The sequence below is a fragment of the Protopterus annectens genome, chromosome 16.part0, assembly GCF_019279795.1.
Source record: "Protopterus annectens isolate FY-2018-M chromosome 16.part0, PAN1.0, whole genome shotgun sequence".
NCBI lineage: Eukaryota > Metazoa > Chordata > Ceratodontiformes > Protopteridae > Protopterus > Protopterus annectens.
In genome coordinates, this window is record NC_056750.1 from 197627949 (window position 1) to 197647976 (window position 20028).

Genomic DNA, 20028 nt, shown 5'->3' on the forward strand with positions numbered 1-20028 from the left:
AAAGTTTGCACTGAGGTAAGTTACTCTGAGCTGCTGATCCCTCTAGTGCTTATATTGTTCATGTTCATTATGATCTTCAGCCTAACAGGGCCATAACTTGGCCCTGTTCATGTTAAAGAGCATACTTAGGAAATAAATACATTTTTTCTTCCTAATTTTTCCCCAACCAGCAGCAGCTTTTGTGGGGCCCCCACAATGTCAAAGATGATTAAGGGGGCCCCCTGCAGCCATGGTTTTGCAGGGACCTAAAGCTGGCTAAGTAGTTAGTTTTAGTGTAGAAAATGTCCGAAAGCAGGGTTTAACTAAGCCAGGGGCACTATGTCAGTGGTAAAATATTTAATGGAATTCTGATGCCTGTTACTTGACAAAACACGGTTACTACAACCAGAATTTTAAGGGAGATATAAATAGGAGTTATTACCATTGTGGTTTATTAAGTATACAAGACTGCTGTACTAGCTTTCATTGGTTTTACAGACATGTGACAAAATATCAAGGTTAGATAACTTGCTGTGGTTGGGGGCCCCCAGGGAACAGGGGGCCTCCAGCGAATGCAGGGTTCACTGGTGCCTAAAACCGGCTATGCTTACCAACAAATTTGAGATAAAATAAACTTTTCCCCCAAGGAATTCATATCCCCCCTTAAACACTGTAACTGGTCACCACTCAAGTATTTCCCTCTAGAGGAAGCCATGGAATTTTTTAAATTCTATGTTCACTGGTATTCTAGACAAACTTGCTCCTCCAAAGACAATAAGAATAAAATCCAACTTTGCATCTTGGTTAACCAAGGAAACAAGATCACTACTAAAAATGAGACAGAAGATTTGGGAAATGTGGCACCGACAAAATCACAGCAAATAAACAGGCCTATCTAGAATTAAGAAACAGAAGCCAAAAAACAAATCAGGCAAGATAAAATAAACAATTACAATGCTAGCCAAACAAATCATCAACATAATCTTCAAAAATTTTGGTCAGCAATAAAAAAATCCTACAACCAGGACAAGCTAGAACACTGTCCCCATGAACCAACAATACTAATGACAGCATCAAAATACAACTTAATAAATATTTCACAGAAACAAGCTTAAACCTTGCAATTATCCACTACTCTACGCCTCCACTACCCGACTTAATAGCAAATCGGTATGTATCTACTATCATTACTATACCAATCTATCACTGTATACTTTCTCTGTGTATTAATTGTGGAGCTTTTCTCCCTGGGCCACAGCTGAAAAAGGACAGCTTGTCCAGTCCAACTTTCCCAGTAAACAAATGTAAAATAAATAAATACTGACGCCTAGTGTTGGTTAGATGGAACAATAATGCAACACACACAGGACCAAGGACATGTACCCAGCAGAGAAACTACATGCGTCTGCGATAAGAATGGCATAAGCTCTGCAAATGTTATGTTAAAGAAATACCCTAACAGTTGCCACATTGACAGGTACTGAAAAAATTATTAGAGGTGATGTTTGGCTAGCAATTAGGACAAAAACAGTAAAAATAACTGAGCTTCATTCTCTCAGTGCATTTTACAGATTAATTAAATTAATTTGTAAATGCATATCTCCATTATCGACAGCTGCCCATGTACTAGTCCCATGTGCAGATATGCTAATTCTGTCTCTAGCCCTGTTGATATATCTGAAACAGAAATACTACATTTATCCAACCATGTAACACCCCATCAGTAAAATGCGGCTCCTCAGAGTGTAACCCCCCCCCCTCCAGTCATTAACCTTTGTTTTCTATTATTTCACTTTTCTTTAGTCCATTTAACAATTCCATATTCCAATTACTGAGTCCCTATCCCTCATCAAGCTTAGATTGGGCAAATCCGACTCGGTGAGAATGAGCTCTAACTCAGCGTTTTCCATAAGTAACCACTGTCAGTGAGGTTTCTAACTACAGCAGAGTGATTCTTTTCTTTTGGGAGGCTTCTGCCTTCTATGTGTTTACCATGAAGATGGAATACATAACTTGTTTTTTTGGGGGTGGGGGACTTGTCCTTCTGAAAAAAACACTTTAATTTTTGTTTTTATTCAGAACAATGTCACTATTGGTTGTACGATCATCTAGATGAAACTAGCAGAAGCCTCAATTCCCAATCATTCCAAGCTTTTTGACCAGCCTCTTTTAATGAATCATATCATAAACCTTGCTGAAATCCAGTTATATAAAATGCATGAGTAGCTCTAACTTCTTATGTTATTCAGTCTTACAGCTGGATCAGATTATTCTAGCATGACATACTGTTAGAAAACCCAAACTGCCCATTGTTCTCTAATATTTTTAAAAAAATTGAACTATCCATTTTCTTAATATCATCTCAGTTACCAATATTTTTTTCGGTTTTGTTTTTGTTCTATCTAACTTTCTATAAAGGAATCATTATTGCTGTCCTTCATTCACAGTCAGAATATTATTTATTAAAATGTCTTATAATAAGAGCCTGCTGCTACTTCATCTGATTCTGTTAGAACTCCACAAGGCAATTTAACAAGTCTCTGTGGTTCGTGCTTTACCATTCATATATGTTTTCTATTTGTATATTTGTGTGACTACAAATTACTGTAGTGTTGAATCTCAGTTTTAAAGTTTGAACTTCAGTGTAGTTTTGAATCTCAAATTTAAAGACTGCACTTCGTTCTCTGATCATTGTACACAGTAACTTCTGTGCTTTCATTCTTTTGTGATTCCTGGGTTTGGTTGAATTGAGCCCCTCAGCAGATCATTTCACTATCATGGATGACATGCCTAAATCAATAAAATAAACTTCTTACATTAAGTCCTTGGGTTCACTGTTTTTCAATGAAATTCTGTTAACAAGAGTAACAGTGTTTGTTGACAACAGATACATAGCTGGAATTACTGGACAAGTGTTGAGTTCTGCACATATAATCCATGTAATAAAAACTATTAGCCATGTAAATATTGTAGTGCACATTGCAACCAACAACGTGAAACATTACTGACAAAACAAACTCATTATGTGCACAGCTGGGAAAACAAGATTCTTTTATATCGTGCTTATAATTATTATTATTTTTAATAAAGTGACAGCTGCAAAATTATTATACTGTAGGCATAATTCACCATTTATCAGAATTAAATTTACATTTCAACAGGAGGATGAATATTACTGTTAATTCTTTTTTTTTTTTTTTTTTTAGCTTTCAGTTTCCAGAAGTCCTTATTTTCCTGCAAAGCCACCTTTTCAAGCCATTCACTTAAATGGTCCATTAAACAGGACACCAGAATTAATTTGACAAAAATAATGCTTTGTGTGGTCCCTCGCATTAAGGGCTCACTGTAACAAACATGTGCCAGAGTCATTTTCTGAAAACAGATCCATTATGGCCAGTCCTTTCTGGAACGAAGAGCCTAAGTCATTAAAGGTGTTCCACTCAACTATTCTCAGTAGATAGCCTAGACTTTTTCAGTCTTAAGTTTGTACCTCAGAAATGTTGACAGAAATTCGATCCATCTTGTTCTTCATGTACATGATTTGTGATTCTGGTACATGTCATTGTTTTACATCCTCCATATTTGTCTCTTTTTCCACCTTTTAACAGTCTGACCATTCCATAGCATCATATAGCCACTGTCCTTAGATTTTACTATTCCATATTTTACCTGTAATTTGTATTGTTGCAACACTACCCGTCATAATGTCTTATACAAATAATGTCCATCTCTTAATCCCTTTTGTGCCCTGTTCCTTGGTAACCATCAGTCTTCATGTGACTTGACTGGTCTCATTCATTTACCATGAGGAGAGATCTGATTATATGTTTTCCAATTAATTCCTAATGCCTGATTCCCCCTCCTCAGCAGTTGACAGGTTTGGCCACCAACAGTAACCTCCTGAGCATGGGTACAACTAAATATGCCTGACTCTGGGTACAGCATGCTTTGCTTGGAGTGCATACCCCAGTCATGGCCCGTTTGCTGCTCCTATACCTGCAGTACAGAGCAAAATGACAAATGGCTCTGGATCCACAGAAACTATTACTTTTTAGTAAAATATACACAGCACATAAGTTTTCATGCAATAAATGCTTACTCAAGTGTTTTAATATTTTGGTTTAGTGTACTATTTTGGGTAAGTATTTTTTACTTTTATATGTGCAATAGACCCAGCCTCCACTACGTATCAGTATAGCACAAGGCCTAGCTGCTACTATCTCTCAAGGATGGATAGTAGCATTGAGCATTCACTCCCTTTCTGCCTTGGTAGCTCCTACGTCACTAATCTGTTCCATGTTGCATGCTTAAATCAATAAAATAAACTTACCTACCTATCCTACAAGGATAATGTCTTTCAGTCATATTAACATTTTTTTTTAAACAAGAAACATCTTTATTAAATCATCATGTATGACAAAGGCCATGTTATATTTATATAAACAACGATAAACCATAGCGACACAATTTTAGTTCCAAACTGTACCAAAACAACTAGCTGCAAACATTATACATTACTTTTAACATATTCAGTCATTGTTAGTCAACCATTACATAGCTCATTCATATCATGCCTTCTTTTAAACCTTGTTCCTCCTCTGCATGTATTGATCCCACAGTTCCCCTTTTTTTCCTATGTAATTTGCTCCTACCCTTTTCTAAAGATCCCAGTTCCAATTGTTTTAAGTCTGTTACTATCTTCACCACTTCTAGTAAAGTTGGTTTAGACTCTGATTTCCATTTTCTAGTAATTGCTTTTTTGACATCCATCATAATTAGACTTCGCAAGGCCTTACTGTGTCTAGGCAATTCTGAGTTTGTATCATAGCTCAAAAAAATCATTTCCCTAGTCACTCCAACTTGCTCACCCAGCATCTCTGACAGAGCAGTCTGCACGGAATCTTTAAAGTCTACCAACTCATTACATTCCCAGAAAATATGTTCCCAATTACCTCTTTCTTCCCCATCACACCTCCAACATTTGCTATCTACCCGAGGAAAACATATTTGAAGTCTGCTTGGGGTATAAAAATACCCGTGTAAGCACTTCCAGGCAAAGATCCAAAATATTTTAGATTTTGTTGCATATTTGGAGGACATACATACAGCATATCTCCCATTGTTTCTTTGTGAATTGCTTATCTAATTTCTCTTCCCAGTCCTTCCTAACCTCCTCTGATTGACTCTTATAGTTATCATGCAATATGTTTTATGCTGTAATTATTCCTTTCTTAGTGGTAACTTCTGTTCTAGAGTGTACTAAAAACTCTTCCAGTGCTGGTCTTTCATTTAGTACCCTGTTATTTATTTCTCTTTGCCTATAGGCTGATATCATTTATTGATATGGAAGTCAATCTTTAGCCTGCAGCCCAAATAAGCTCTTGGCATCTTCCCAATCTATTACCTTCTTCTCTCTAGTTATTTTCTCCCAGTACCTTGGTTCCTTTGCCAGTTTTCTGCAATATTCCTGCCCCCTCTTGCCCATTGTCTGTATCCCTAATTGGAATAATCTCTATCGACAGAATCTCCTTTCTCTAATCCTGTGTTGGCTTAGTTCTTAGAAGACCTGCTACTTTATGAATATAACATTTTGTATGATTACTGCTGTTCCCCTTGAAGGTCTGCATCCAAAATCCCAGTCACTCACTGTTACTTCAGCATCACCCATTTCATCATCATCCATTTCCACTTTGAATTATAGCTTTCTGCTTGTGCTATGTATAGCAGCCTTAACTGTGTTGCTCTGAAATACTCCTTCAACTTGGATAAACCCAATTCGCCCTGTTCTATTAGAAGAATAAGCTTATCTCACTTGACTCTTGCTGTTTTCCCCTCCCAGATAAAATCCTTCAGCTCTCTATTAATTACTATCTACAACTTCTCCTCTGGTTGATAAAAATATGCCTGACCTGTGTATAAGACTAAAGTGATTAAAAAAATTTTAATTGCTTGTATCTTACTATCAATATCCATATAACACAGCCTCCATTTTTTTCAGTTTTTGTATTATCTTTTATTTAGGCTCTCAGTCAGATTAATGTTGTCCCCTAACTTGTACCTGACATTTCAGATAATTTTTGTTTTCAGTCCCAGAGCCAGTTTTCCTTTTTATATTTGCTAATTTCAATTCAAATATACCTAAAGTAGCTCAGCTACCAGAGTCACAGTAAGGACAATAATGTCTGGTGAAGGTGTGCATCTGAGACTATGTGGCCATGCCAAAGATGGCTACAGATGAGACTACTGGAGAAGGCTATGCCACAGTGAATTAGCCTTAGGTAGTGGGTGATTACTTGCTGATAGCAAAAAAATAATTCAGTCGCAGTTCACTTGGAAAGTGTCTACTTACAAACCTCAGGTATTTTCCTCCACAGCACAAAGCAGATATAAAACTGGTACATCTCCCAAAACTTCTGTGCCCAGTTCACATAACAACAGAAATAACAGGGCTTTCCCATGGTGTGAAGGGTCTTCACTCTGCTAGTTTATCTGCCACTCAACACCATGGGTGGAGGACTAATGGACTGCTTCAGGGACATCTACAAAACAACCTTCATCTGGAAGGATAACCCATTTTTCTGAAAATGCCAATATTGTTTCCTACACATAATGCCCTGAGACTCCAAAATCTGATGAGTAGAAGTGATGGTTATCAACAAAATATTATTCATGAATGCCTGCCCTAAGTGCACATTATCTGTTTTGAAGAACATCCCTACCACACTTTCTGTGCTGTCTATTCACTCAGAAAAGATTATACTACACTTTGTGGTAACCTTTGTGAATTCTCCTTGATATTTAAGGCCGCAAGACAATCAGTTAGAAACCTAAAATTAGCAGGAAGTAGGTGGGAGTTACATTTCTGTTGTCTAGTCACTCAGAATGGTGTAGTTTACTAAGAACAGCAAGGAAAAAGCAACTCCAAATAAATACCTCTCTCCATACGAAAAATAATCCAACGAAGAATAAAAGGAAGAGGTAACGCAGGTGGGAGAATTCCAGGTTCAAAAGTTTATGTGTATATTGTTAATATGGAGGGGAGGGGTCATTTCTGTGCTTTGATTACTTATAAGTGGATTTTTACATTCTGTGAGAATGTCTGATGAAGCAGTAGAGAAGTACTGTGAAAGCGCTAACATTTTCTGGAATTTGTTTGTATTTAATAAACTTTTGAACCTGGAATTCTGCCACCTGCATTACCTCTTCCTTTTATTCTTCATTGTACTCTTAGTTTACACTTAATGTAGGCATTCATGAAGACCCCCCCAAGCCTTTCTGTGCTGGAGGGAAGCCTTCTAGCTTATCAGTGGGATTGGTAAGCACTAGGTAGCCTATCTACCACAAGAGGAGTGGTTTCTGGCCCAGAAATTGTAGTTTATTGGCCATTTGGGCAGTTTTTTCCATCTCTTTCAACTTTCAGGATTATGAAGACCCCCAAAGCCTTTCTGTGCTGGAGGGAAGCCTTCTAGCTTATCAGTGGGAGTGGTAAGCACTAGGTAGCCTATCTACCACAACAGGAATGGTTTCTGGCCCAGAAATTGTAGCTTATTGGCCATTTGGGCAGTTTATTCCATCTCTTTTAACTTTCAGGTTTAAAAGCCCTCATTTGTGCTTGTTTCCCGCCTTTCCTGTAGCTAGTCTATCCAGATACAGATTAGCTGTATCCAGGAGTGTTTGTAAGCTTCTGAGCAGTGCCAAAAGAGATGCACTTATATATCCAAATTGGAAGCCATGCACTCTCCAGCCAAGACCAGAACAGCTGATTAAGAGGAGAAGGTCAACACTTGCACCACACCACATGGAACAAATAGCCCTCCAGAACACATACCAGCACTGCCTTTACATAAAAACACAAACCACATACCAACCTTCACAGAGGCTCTCATTAAAAATCTACCCTAACAGCAGAGACCTCCAAGGCAGAAATGCACTCGACCACCTCAACACAACACTAATCATGAGACATACAACTCTCCTAAACAGTGTGTCACTCAACCAAAGCCCCTAAGGCAAAACAGCATGCCCAACACATTAGTCATAGGTGACTCGATAGTGAGGCACACTGATGTCTCACTCACTAGGTTGAATAAGGAGAAAGTAACAGTCAGCTGCCTGTTTGTGCCAGGATCCACCACATAATGCACGCACTCAGGTCCCTCAACAACAGGTACAAATATGACTCTGTCATTGTACATGTGGGTGTGAATGACCTGAGATGCACCTCCCTGGACTACATGAAAAGAGACATGGAGGAGCTCTCAGATTATGTATTCCAGGCGGGTATGACCCTAGCCCTGAGCAGCTTCCTACCATCACCCAGAATGATACCACAGTGCAAGCAGAAAATGATTGATTTCAACAATTGCCTATGTTTCTGGTGTCATTCTAAGGGGATCCAGTATCTGCCTGGGATGACATGATTGACAGACCTCGATGCTTTGCCAGAGATGGCCTGCATCTGTCACCCCTGGGCTTCCAGATACTGGCAAAAGCTCTTGCCACCCCTATAGTGCCTTTTTTAGGTGGTGTTCCAAAGACCAAATTACCACCATAACATCTACAAACAAATGCAATCTGAGGGTCATACTGCTCAACACTAGAAGTCTAAATCTCAAAATGCACTTGCTTGAAGCACTCCTTAAAACAGAGAACATTGACATTTGTGCTGTAACGGAGACCTGGTACAAGGCAGCAGAAAGCACCCCTGCACTACCAGGCTATAACTCATTCCACACCTTTCGGCCCTAGAACTAGGCCCGAAGCTCCAAAGGTGGTGGCGTTTCCATATTCATAATGGATGCGCACACCTCCAGACTGGTAGCCCAACATAACGCATCAGAGATACTTCAGGTGCAACGATTCAGGTCATAGCCTGCTATAGGTCCCCAACCATCGACCAAGAGTCATACTCCATGTTCCTAAGCACCCTGGAGAATATTAGGGTCCAACATAACACCTTCATACTGGGCGACTTCAACTATCCCTCCATTAACTGGGAAAACTGCTCATGTACCAATACACTTGCCCAACGTTTCCTGGAATTCATTAATTCCAATGCCCTGGACTAGCTTGTTCTTACCCCCACTAGAGGTAGCAACATTCTTGACCTGGTTATGACTAACATGGACAACCGTTGTTCTACACCAATAGTCAACTCCTCCCTGGTTACATCCGACCACAAACTAATCACCTTGGAAATTCACATCCCTCCCACCCCCCCCCCCTGCAAAGGTAACCACCATGAAAAACTTCTCCAAAGCTAACTTTGGGCTCCTAAAAACAGAGGTGGCTAATTTTACAGCACCCATGCAAATGGAGAATAGATGCATGGCTGCAGAATCATACACTAATGTGCTGCACGAACATGTACACAAATGCATGGATCTCACCATACCCAATAGACCCAAGACGCTCTCCTCCAAAAAAAGGAAGCCAATCTGGTGGTCCCCTGCCATAAACAAATTCTACAACAGGAGGAGGAAACTGATGCAGAATAAGGTGAAGTCCCAAGACTGGAAAAACTCCCTTATCAACTTCAACAAAAAGTTGAGATTCCTCATCAAATCCTCTAAAGCTAGCTATGAAAACAGAATTGCAGCAGACAGTAAAGACAACCACAAGGCCTTCTATAGTTATGCAAAGAATGTCCATGGCAATACCCAGATTTGCTCTGAGCTACTGCACAATGGTACCTCCTATACTGAGCCAACAGATATTCCCAATATACTGGCCGAAGATTCAGTGCCAACTTTAGCCCTCTCTCCCCCACCAAAAAACCAGTCACAATACCAGTAGATTGCCAGGCACCCAGTATTACTGCTGAACAGGTTAAAACAACACTGTCCAATACAGCTTCTATGGGACCTGACAATATCCCTGGCTGTGTTCTACATGAACTACAGAGTGAACTGGTACCTCACCTGTGTGCCCTGTTCAATCACAGATTCACCTTAGGCTTTGTCCCTACTGAATGGCACACTGCTACAGTCATCCATCTCCACAAAGGAGGAGTGACTACAGACCCTGGGAACTATCGCCCCATTAGCCTGACGAGTCTGATATGCAAAGTTATGGAATGGATCATCATGGACCTAATAAACAAGGATATAGGGAATCTCCAACTCTGGATCCCACACAGTTTGGTTTTGTGAAGGGTAGACCATTCCTGCTCAACCTGGTCGACTTCTTTGAGTCAGTCACTAGAGCTGTGGATGAAGGCAAGGTGGTTCATACAGCCTACCTTGATCTGGCCAAGGCCTTTGATACCATTCCCCACTGAGGACCCATACAAAAACTCACTAAGCTAGGCATCAACCCCCTATATCACTAGGTGGGTTGCAAACTGGCTCACAGATAGAACCCAGAGTGTGAAAGTAACTGACTCCAAGTCAGACTGCTGACAAGTAACGAGTGGAGTCCAACAGGGTTTGGTCCTGGGTCCTCTTCTGTTTGGCATCTACTTCTCTGAAGTCCAGGCATCTACTTCTCTGAAGTCCAGGCCAACACAAAGGGACTCTGGCTGACAAAGTTCACAGATGATTGCAAGTTGGAAGCTATTATTAACTCCCCAAGTGATGTTGACATCCTACAGAAAGGCCTCACTGAGACCAATGACTGATGTCAGAACCTTGGCCTTAAGCACAATGCCAAAAAATGTGCCCTCAACCCCTTTGGGAAAAACCCGGTTCTCATGAATTACCACATCAATGGTAGCCCACTGAACACAGAAGGCATCATAAGAGATCTGGGAACGCAGGTTGACAGCAACCTCTCTTTTGACCACCACACTGGCACTGTGGTCAGAAGGTCCTTCTATGTGGCACATCTCATTACTAAGGGTTTTGCATCTGGAAGAAAAAGATCATTGTCTCCCCCTACTCTTCCCTCATTAGGCCAATCATCGAGTACAATGCCCCCTTTGGCATGTAGCTCACTAGACACCTGCAACAACTGGAGAGGCCACAAAAGTACCTCACAAACAGGATCCTAGGCCTTAAACACGTCCTATGTGGACAGACTCAAAAAAACTCCAACTATTCTCTGTCTCATATCGCCTACTTAGAGGCGATCTCTGCTTGATTTACAAAGCCATGTCTGACCCAGCTCTGTTAGAAATGCTACATCTAAAGAAATCCCAATCCCTCCACACCACACACTCCAGAGACGTCAATCTCATTACCACAATCAACAGAACAAGCTGGAGGGACAGGTTCATACCCCAGAGACTATCCATGCTATGGAATAGACTTCCCATGTATGTCAAACAGAGCACCTCACTGGCCATCTTCAAGAGAAATCTTGATGAGTGGATGGGAAAAAGAAAATTCACCCCGGGGATCACTCCAGTGGCTCTACTCTTGGCAAAGCCGTGGCAAACAAGATCTGGGGGTTGGAAGGAGGTTGCAGTGCAGTATAGGTAAGGGGGAGGAGCTTGGAGCTCTGATCTTAGCTTGGAAAGCTGCCGGCTTGGATCCATATCGGATCCGAAACCCACAGGTTGATGATCAAATGAAGTTAACTAATATGGAGCAGTGTCAAAGCATGTCATAATACTAACTTCAAGGTGACTAAACCATGCTGAACATTGTGTGCAATGGAATATTCTTTTATCCCAAAGTTGAGATCTTTTCCATGTGATGGGTAGGTGTAGAAGCCTTGCCTCTCTTGCCACTTGAAAGTCTTCTGATAAGTAGTGTTAATGTCCTACTCACTACTTCACCACCAACCTTGCCTCAGTCCAGTCTAGTGTTTTTATTTAAATTTGTTTACGGGGTAGAACACTGATCAAACAATGACCAATTACAGAATGTTGGTATTGCTGTGCATGTAAGGATGTTTGCTGGTCTGGAAGAGGGTCAATTTCCTCTTTCTCTGCAGGAATTTAGTATTCATACTTATGTTTATTACTCTCATTTCCAGGATGTGTTCATAGGTTCATAGTTTCATACTAGGCTATCTGCCCTAGGGCATTTATAAGCCTAGCCAGAGTGTGTGTGGCTTTTGCCACCCCTTGGAATGAGAATACTATGCCCATCTAGGGTTTAGTTTACTGTGCCTCTGTCTAGTAGTGACGCAGAGATGACCCCCAGGGTAAACCTACGATCTCCAATCCACTCGTCAAGATTTCTCTTGAAGAGAGTCACTGAGGGGCTCTGCCTAACATAGACTGGGATTCTGTTCCAGAGTGTAGGGAGCCTCTGGGTTATAAATCTGTCCCTCCAGCACATCCTATTGATTTCTGTGTTGAGGTTCAAATCTCTTGCTCTCGTGGCTCTGGTGGATATGGATTTTCTGAGGTGGAGCATGTCCATTTATTCCGGATTGGACATGGCCTTGTATGTCAGGCATGTGTGTATATGCTACTGATTAGAGATGTTGTGGGTGGGATAGGTATAAAGTAATGCTATTATGCTTATGATACAGAACTGTACCTCTCCTTCACTCAAAATTGTACATCAGCCTTAAATAGAGTGGTTTCAGACTTGGAATGTATCCACAACTGTATGGTTGGTAATTGTCTGAAACTTAATAAATTAAACTTTTAACACTGCTGCTATGGTCATTCATGCCATCATATGCTTTAGTTTTGTTCCTGCCATTATTTATACTGGTGATAAACTGGAATTTGTGTTGAAGGTACAAAATTTAAGGATGATATTTGTTGACTGGCTCATCCTTTATTAACTAGGTGTCCGCTGTCATTAGTTCCTCATGCTTTCAATTGAGGAATATATTAGGTAATGTGTACTTAAAACGCAAACCAGGAGGCTGCCAATGCAGGATTTGTATTCTTGTTGTAGAATGCATTAGAACTACTGAAAATTATCATCAGTTATATTAAAATAAAAAAGCAGATGCTTGGTATCTGCTTACTTGTTGCATGTAGCTGAGATGTACTCTGGAAATGACATCATGATGACTAGCAGTATGATGATATGATTTCATGGGTGGATGTTCTTGGCATAAACAATATCAAATAAGAGGTGATCAGAAATGATAAAGTAAATTAAAGCCACACAATGTACACCTCACATACCTCTCAACCTTTTATAGCAAGAAATCTGGACAAAGCCATAAATAATTGGGGAACAGAGGTCCAAAATAGGGTCAGTTTTTAGATATTTGGATACAAACTTAGAAAAGTTGATACAATAACACGTTTTATATAAGCATGAATTTTATAAAGGATATGAAGTCTACAACTCAAATTTCTGTCATTATTTCCTAACTTTAGTCCTCAGTGATTTGCAGAAAATTGCAATTTTTGGAGAAACAGACTAAAAATATGAGGCAAAAATCTGGACATTATGCAAAAATCTGGACACCTTAACAAAAGTAATATTTAATGAATAATATTATTCAGTAAATATCTGTGTTGTCAAAGTGACTATTTTGTGACTTTGCTTTTACTTTCCCTTTCTGATTTGTCCAACTCCCTCCAAAAAAAAGAAGGCGTTTCTTGTTTCAAAGGAAAAAAAAAATCATGTGTTTCATTACTTCATGTTTTTCTCTTTTAAAACAGGTATGGATTAATGAACTCATACCCCCCCCCCCCCAAAAAAAAAAAAAAACTGAAATAGGAAAGCTTTTACACATGGAGCAGCTTTATCACAACAGCCCTTGACAGCTGCACTGATGCAAGGGCTTTAACATTGGACGAGACTCTGTTTCATTTTCAAAATCTTATTCTCTTAAAAAAATTACTTTATGTGATCGCGTAAATTCCCATTAGTAACTACATACTAAAGATATAAGCCAGCATAAGACTGCAGGTGTCGCATTCCTTCCTACACCTTTGAACATGATTTTTAAGCATTTTATTTCAGCAGCATATCTTCCAGTGTGTGCATGTGCATCAATCTCCTTTAGGTTGGATTACATTAACACTCATGGTTTGGGCATTTCAGACTCAGAAACAGTAAAAAGGAAAATAAGGCAAACTTCAGAAAATAAACCAAATTGTTTAATTAAGCGCTTTTCGTCCAACAATTTTGATGAATATCGTTGGATGAAAAGCGCTTAATTAAACAGTCTGGTTTATTTTCTGAAGTTTGCCTTATTTTCCTTTTTTACCATTTCAGACTCAGAACTTGACTGTCAGCAGAAAGTACAAAAGTCTGCAGTATAGCTACTGATTGGGGGGGGGGGGGGGGTCACTGCTAAAATATACTGATTCTGTGGAATTTGCTTTGCTTTCCATTTTGGTCAGATATTGCCTAAAAGCCTCTTGCCCCACACAGCTTGGGCCCCCTTTACACTAATGAGCTTCTTCTCGGTTTTGTCCTGCCCATGTCCTGTGCTCTTTCACCACTAGATGTTTAGAGGTTCCAAGGGTCTGGTTCAGTTCTTCAGGTAGTATTCTTTTACTCATCAGGGGCCATCCCTTTGGCACCTTTTATCATTGGCTAGTTGATGTCCCTGACCCTTACTGGATTTGACAGTTCCCTTAAGATGTATCCTTTGGCATGGCATTTTGGGGGACAGGTTTATTGCCTCACATTTCTCTTTTCTATCGTTAATTTATTTTGCTATCCCTTGGTTAACTGGTTAATGATTCCTTGCAATAGTGCTTTGCCAATAAGCATTTCCACAAATGTGAATTTGTGTGACTTTTGAGTTGGCGTATTTAGAGTTGCAGAAGTAACAAAAGAAAGAAGTAGGGTTTGCCCCCGTGAAAATAATGCCCACTTTTTCAGTTATTGTTAGTGTAATACCCATTTGTTGTACTGCTTGGTTTGAGGTTTGTGCTATCAATGTATTGACAGAAAATCCCTGGAAAGACTAAATGAAATGCTGAAACTTCTGAAGAACTTCTCTGGCCCCTGCATCCTGGGCTGTGGTTCGTGATGGAAGATACTGCCTCTCAACCCACATTATGGTGATGATTCATTACACTCAACTTCACATTTCAGCTGGTAAATGGATCTTTAAAAGTCACTCAAACATTTGTTTTCTTGAACTTAACAAATGTTGCAGCATTAAGTCCATGACTGTCTCATAAAGTCATATTTTTATAAACTGCATTAACTAAGGTGTAACTCATTCAACATCTCTCTTTTATGTAACATTAACTGACCAGCATAGCCATGCTAAAATTTCTAATGGTGTCAAATTCCTGGTCTTTTCTTGTTGTGCTTTTCAGCCATTGTAAGTTCTTTTACATTAGAGTACTTCATTCTTCATCTGCCTTTATTCTGAATACACCATTATCTACTACTTAGCCAATTTTATACTAAACCCTATAAGCATTTTTTTACAAATTTCGCAAACTCAAGCCAAGCTAGCTTTGTTATCTACCTACCATTTGGTGTCATTTACCCTCTCTTCCTCCATTTTTTGACATCCTCCTTATAATCTTTTCTTTCTGATGGACATGATTTCTTGCATTCCTTCTTATTATACTAGACTTCCCTGCTTCTACTTATTTTCACCTTTGATCTCCTAAGTTTTGTTCATAATACTTCTGTTATCATTGGACGATTACTCTGTAATAGCATTATTATCAAATGGAATTTATTTTTTAGCTTTGTTGTTTTCCATACTCTTTTATTATAAAAATGTGGATATAAATGCATTTGTACCACAAGTGTACATTAGGAATAAGTACTTGAATTTGGACTCTGAGTTACCTGAAGATAGACAACTCATACCTGCATAATGATGCTTCAAATAATTAAGAACTCTTGATATAAAGTAAACTAGTGAGAATATCTTAGAATTTGATTTCCAAATTAAAACAGCTTTTCTCTGAATCAGTAGCAAGACAGCCCCAACAAAATACCTTTATGTTGGTATGACTTAATATATCATAGTTTTACTCCAAAAAAGTGGGATTAATTGCTACACCCTACTAGCCCTTTCTTACTTTGCTGATTGAGAGCTTTTTTTCTTGTCACTGGTAGGAGAGACATCCCATGGTGTCATGTTTCCTGTCTATGACTTGAAGGTTATTGTGGAGGACTTTACTTCCTATACTCTCAAACATAAGTTTCTTCTCTCTCAGGGTGCACTAGCACAGGAAAAAAATTACAGTTCAAGTACCAGGACATGAATGACAGATATTCTGTTTTGCAAATACTTAACTTAGGGAATCCCCTGTTGCAATAAAACCTGGACTTATGACCTAAGCACTGGTAAAGTAATTTCAGCTTGTTAGTTATTTGCACAAGAAAGAATGAAATAGGGCTGTAGTGAATATTAAAATATGAAAAACAGTGCATTACTCCTACCTCTTCCAGAGATGAAGCAGTCTATCATTCGGTTGTTGACAGGGGAATCACTGGCTCTAATATCCATGAAGGGTTTGTTTCCAATGCCCATAGAGACCATCTCCTGGATACGGAGCTCTAACGATATAACGAGAAAAATAATATTATGTTCAGACAATAAGCCAACATTATGAGCCCACATTAGGAAAGAATAAGGAATTCCTTCTTCATTTAAGTATCCAGTCCAATTTGTTGCTCTCCTGGTAGTTTCATGAAATGACTGAATGCTAATCATCCCCCTCAGTATGTGTGTGTGTGTGTGTGTGTGTGTGTAAGAGAGTGACATGGTTTTGTGTTTATAAGTGTGTGTGTGTGTGTGTGTGTGTGTGTGTGTGTGTGTGTGTGTGTGTGTGTGTGTGTGTGTGTGTATGTGTGTGTATGCCAGCCGAACATAAGGGACACTTGATCTATGAATTCAGAGCACACTGGAATTCCTGGCGACAGCTATAAATTCTTGTGAGTGTCAGATATACTAGCCTTTGCATTTTCCTAAGTGATCAAGTGTTATCTCTTCTAGACCTGCATTGTACACAACATAACCTTTCTGTTTTGTTGCATTTGTGTTAAAAGTGAAGGCAGATTAAAGCTTATTGTTCTAATTATGTTATAATAGTGAGTGTGTCTGCATGTTAATGCAGTAAGAGATTTTTGCCTTTATAATGTCTTTCTTTTTTAACTTTTCTTAGATGGATAGGCATGGTAGTCTTAAAGTATATATGTTTTCTGTAGTGATGTAAAAGTTGGACAAAACAGTGAGGGTTCTCAAGAACACAAGTGTTACCACTGGTCCTTGTTTTCATCAGAATGTGGGGAGTTACATTATACAATAAAATCATCATATAACAATAGAATGTACAAGGCACCTGGGCCTTGACAGTACCCAAACTTAGACCTTTCCTCCCTTTTCATGGGGTAACAGGCCAGTCATACTTGGGGTGAATTTATGAATTCCCATCTAGTTGTCTAATTCCTTGTTAAAGGAATATATGTAATACATTGCTTGCTGTTGAGAGGAATTTTACTCCAGAGAAGGAGAAGTCACAGAGTGACAAGTCCGTTTCTTCATCATGAATTGTTTATTTGCTGAAGTAGGTTCAGATTGCCAGTTTTGTTGTTTAAAGGTTTGTTTAATTTATGGAGAAATAAGAGGTAATGGCCTGGACAGCAAGGCACAGATAATCCCTGGGGGGTCTGTGGGATACTGAATGCAGGAACAAGGACTACAGCCTATCTTGATAGCACCCAAGTAAGATAAATCCCAAAGGAGGCATTGTATTCCATGAGGGGCCTGATCAGTACAGAAGGCAGAGGAGTCAGGACTTCTTTGGAACTAGAGGAAATTACCTTTGTGATCAGCTGTGTCATGCAGAAGGATTTCCTGTCCACTGTTGCAAAATGATGGTCAAAATAGAGGGAGATGTCAAACCATGTCCCAAGGTGTGTCACGCCATCTTCACTTTGTGTGGTGTTTTTTATATTATAAGCTTGGTTTAGGGTTTGTTTGACAAATGCAATATTGCATTTTTAAGCATTTAGTTTTAACACATTTTCAGTGCACCAGCTATGAGCATGTATAAGCTCACTTACTAGTTTCTGTGTATCAGAAGGAGATTCGAGTGTAACACCCAGTTTACAATCGTCTGCAAACATGGTTCACCACAGTTTCTGCTTTTTGATTTGGAGACCGGAGAAGTACGAACAGGTAACTTCCATACTTTCTGAGGGCACGCCTGCCCCATCACGGTGTGGGTTCTATCCCTCAGCCAATTTGCTTTTCTTCTTACTACAGAAGGATTGATTTAGAGTGCATTTAGCTCGTTGATAATGTAGGTGTGTGACATAATATCGTAGGGTTTGGCAAGGTCAAGGTATTCTGTATGGGCACCGCTGTCACATGGTAAATATTTTCTCTTTTCAGATGAAAAGATTTAAAAAAATCCTCTCTTTGTTACACATTACAGAAAACTATGCTACTGTACTCTAGTACAATATACTGGAGTATAATCAGCTAAAATTTTGACATTGTCAGTATTAATTTTGGTAACTCGGTTAAAACAAGTTAATTGCATTAGTTGAGGGTATAGACTGTGTGTATGTGTGCGTGCACACATACATTTTTGTGAAACTCATTGAAAAATAACATGAGCTAGGTCAGAATGAAAGCAAAATTGCTGCTTTTACCTGAAATACTTAATCCTTTCACTGCTTGTGCAAACTTCATCAGACCTCTTAACAGACTATTCTGTAAGGTTTCTTTTAAACTGTTGCATTGTTAGCATTATAACAGCTCTACTCAGTGAGAGCAGTTCAAAAGAACTAGTAAAATCAAAGCTTTGGAAAAAACTGGATCTGCATATTTATGACTATTTGACACAAATAGCTAAAGGTAAGTCAACAGTTGCTACCGCAGTCTCCAGCAGACATTTGGCAATGGCCACCCAGTGAATTAATTAGAGTGACCTTAAGTAAATGGTCTGTAGGGAGGCACTAGCAACCTAGGATGAAAGTGAATTAACTATCAGGACTTTGAATTTGAGTCTAACTAAGTTACATCACCAGACCTGACCTGGTGACTGTAAGCTCAGGTAATATAAAAAAGCATGTATTTGTGAAATGATCTCGACAGCAACAATAAACTAAATATATAAAACAGGGTCAAACTGACAAATCTATACAGGCAAGTAATAATACATATAAGTACACTAATAAGTATATGCAAATGACAAAAGTGACATAAATAAGTGACAGAAGGACAACAGGCAGAAATTTTGCACAGCAGTGGTACATGCCATACAGATGTCACAAATTATAGGATTTTTTGGGGGGGACTGCATCTAGAATGCTGTATTCAATTTTAGAGACTATATCACAAGAAGATTGTTATGTAAACTGAGGGTGTGCAACAAATGGTTGCCAGGCTGGATGGTGGAAGGGGGAGTTGTATGGAGTCAGCAGAAGGCTTGAAAGCATAGGAAATTATATAGTGATGGAGGGAAAATAAAGGGTGATATAACCCTGGCTTTTTTTCTGTATGTAGAATATGGAATAAACTTCCCCGTGTAACTTTAAATCATCACTTACAAACTCCTCTTTTAGAAAATACTAAAAAAACTACTTGACCAGTAACAATATCTGGATTTGTAGTGTCCACACACCTGACATTTTTAATCCTCTGATTTTTCCTTTACTGCCCTTTCAGCACACAGCAGCTTTACCCTTCTGACTTTCCTACTAATCCACATTACCATAGGATTAGCACCTACTTTTCTTTCTTTAGCATCACTTTTACCCCTGTTTAACTCACTCCATAACTGCTGCTCAGTTAGATCTGTAATGAACTTTTCCACAATCATTCCTCTGTAAGAATGTTTTTCTCTTGCTCCTTTATATGTTTCTGCTACTTATCATGCTGTGCCCCATTCTTTTTTATTACTGTACGCAGGCCCACGTGTTTGAAATGTAACCACCCTGTCGGCTATCTGCAGGCAGAAAGTTTCTTGTTAGCAATAAAATGCACAAACTATAGAATACCCATTCATAGATATTGCATATGTGTATTATAGACATGGGTACTAATTCATATACTGTATGTACATTATATACGTGAATATTATGTAAATATGACTTCAGTGACATATCAGTGCTACATTTCTTCCCATGCATTTGCTAAAGAAGGAACACAGTACAAGGAACAAGGTATAAGACATTATCAGAAGTTACATGTTGCAACACTGAGGGAGGAAAGGAAGAGTCTGAGACATATGTGACTGTTGAACTGTTG

At 39.2% G+C, this 20028-nt stretch overlaps 1 protein-coding gene across 1 annotated transcript in view; it reads right to left on the reverse strand.

Moving 5' to 3' along the window:
* Positions 1 to 20028, reverse strand: part of LOC122790866 (rho guanine nucleotide exchange factor 40-like) — a 1619416-nt gene that overhangs the window by 59783 nt on the left and 1539605 nt on the right. The window contains exon 20 of the mRNA XM_044058526.1: positions 16209 to 16325. Within this exon, the coding sequence (XP_043914461.1) occupies positions 16209 to 16325 (117 nt within the window). The remainder of the gene's footprint in view (positions 1 to 16208; positions 16326 to 20028) is intronic.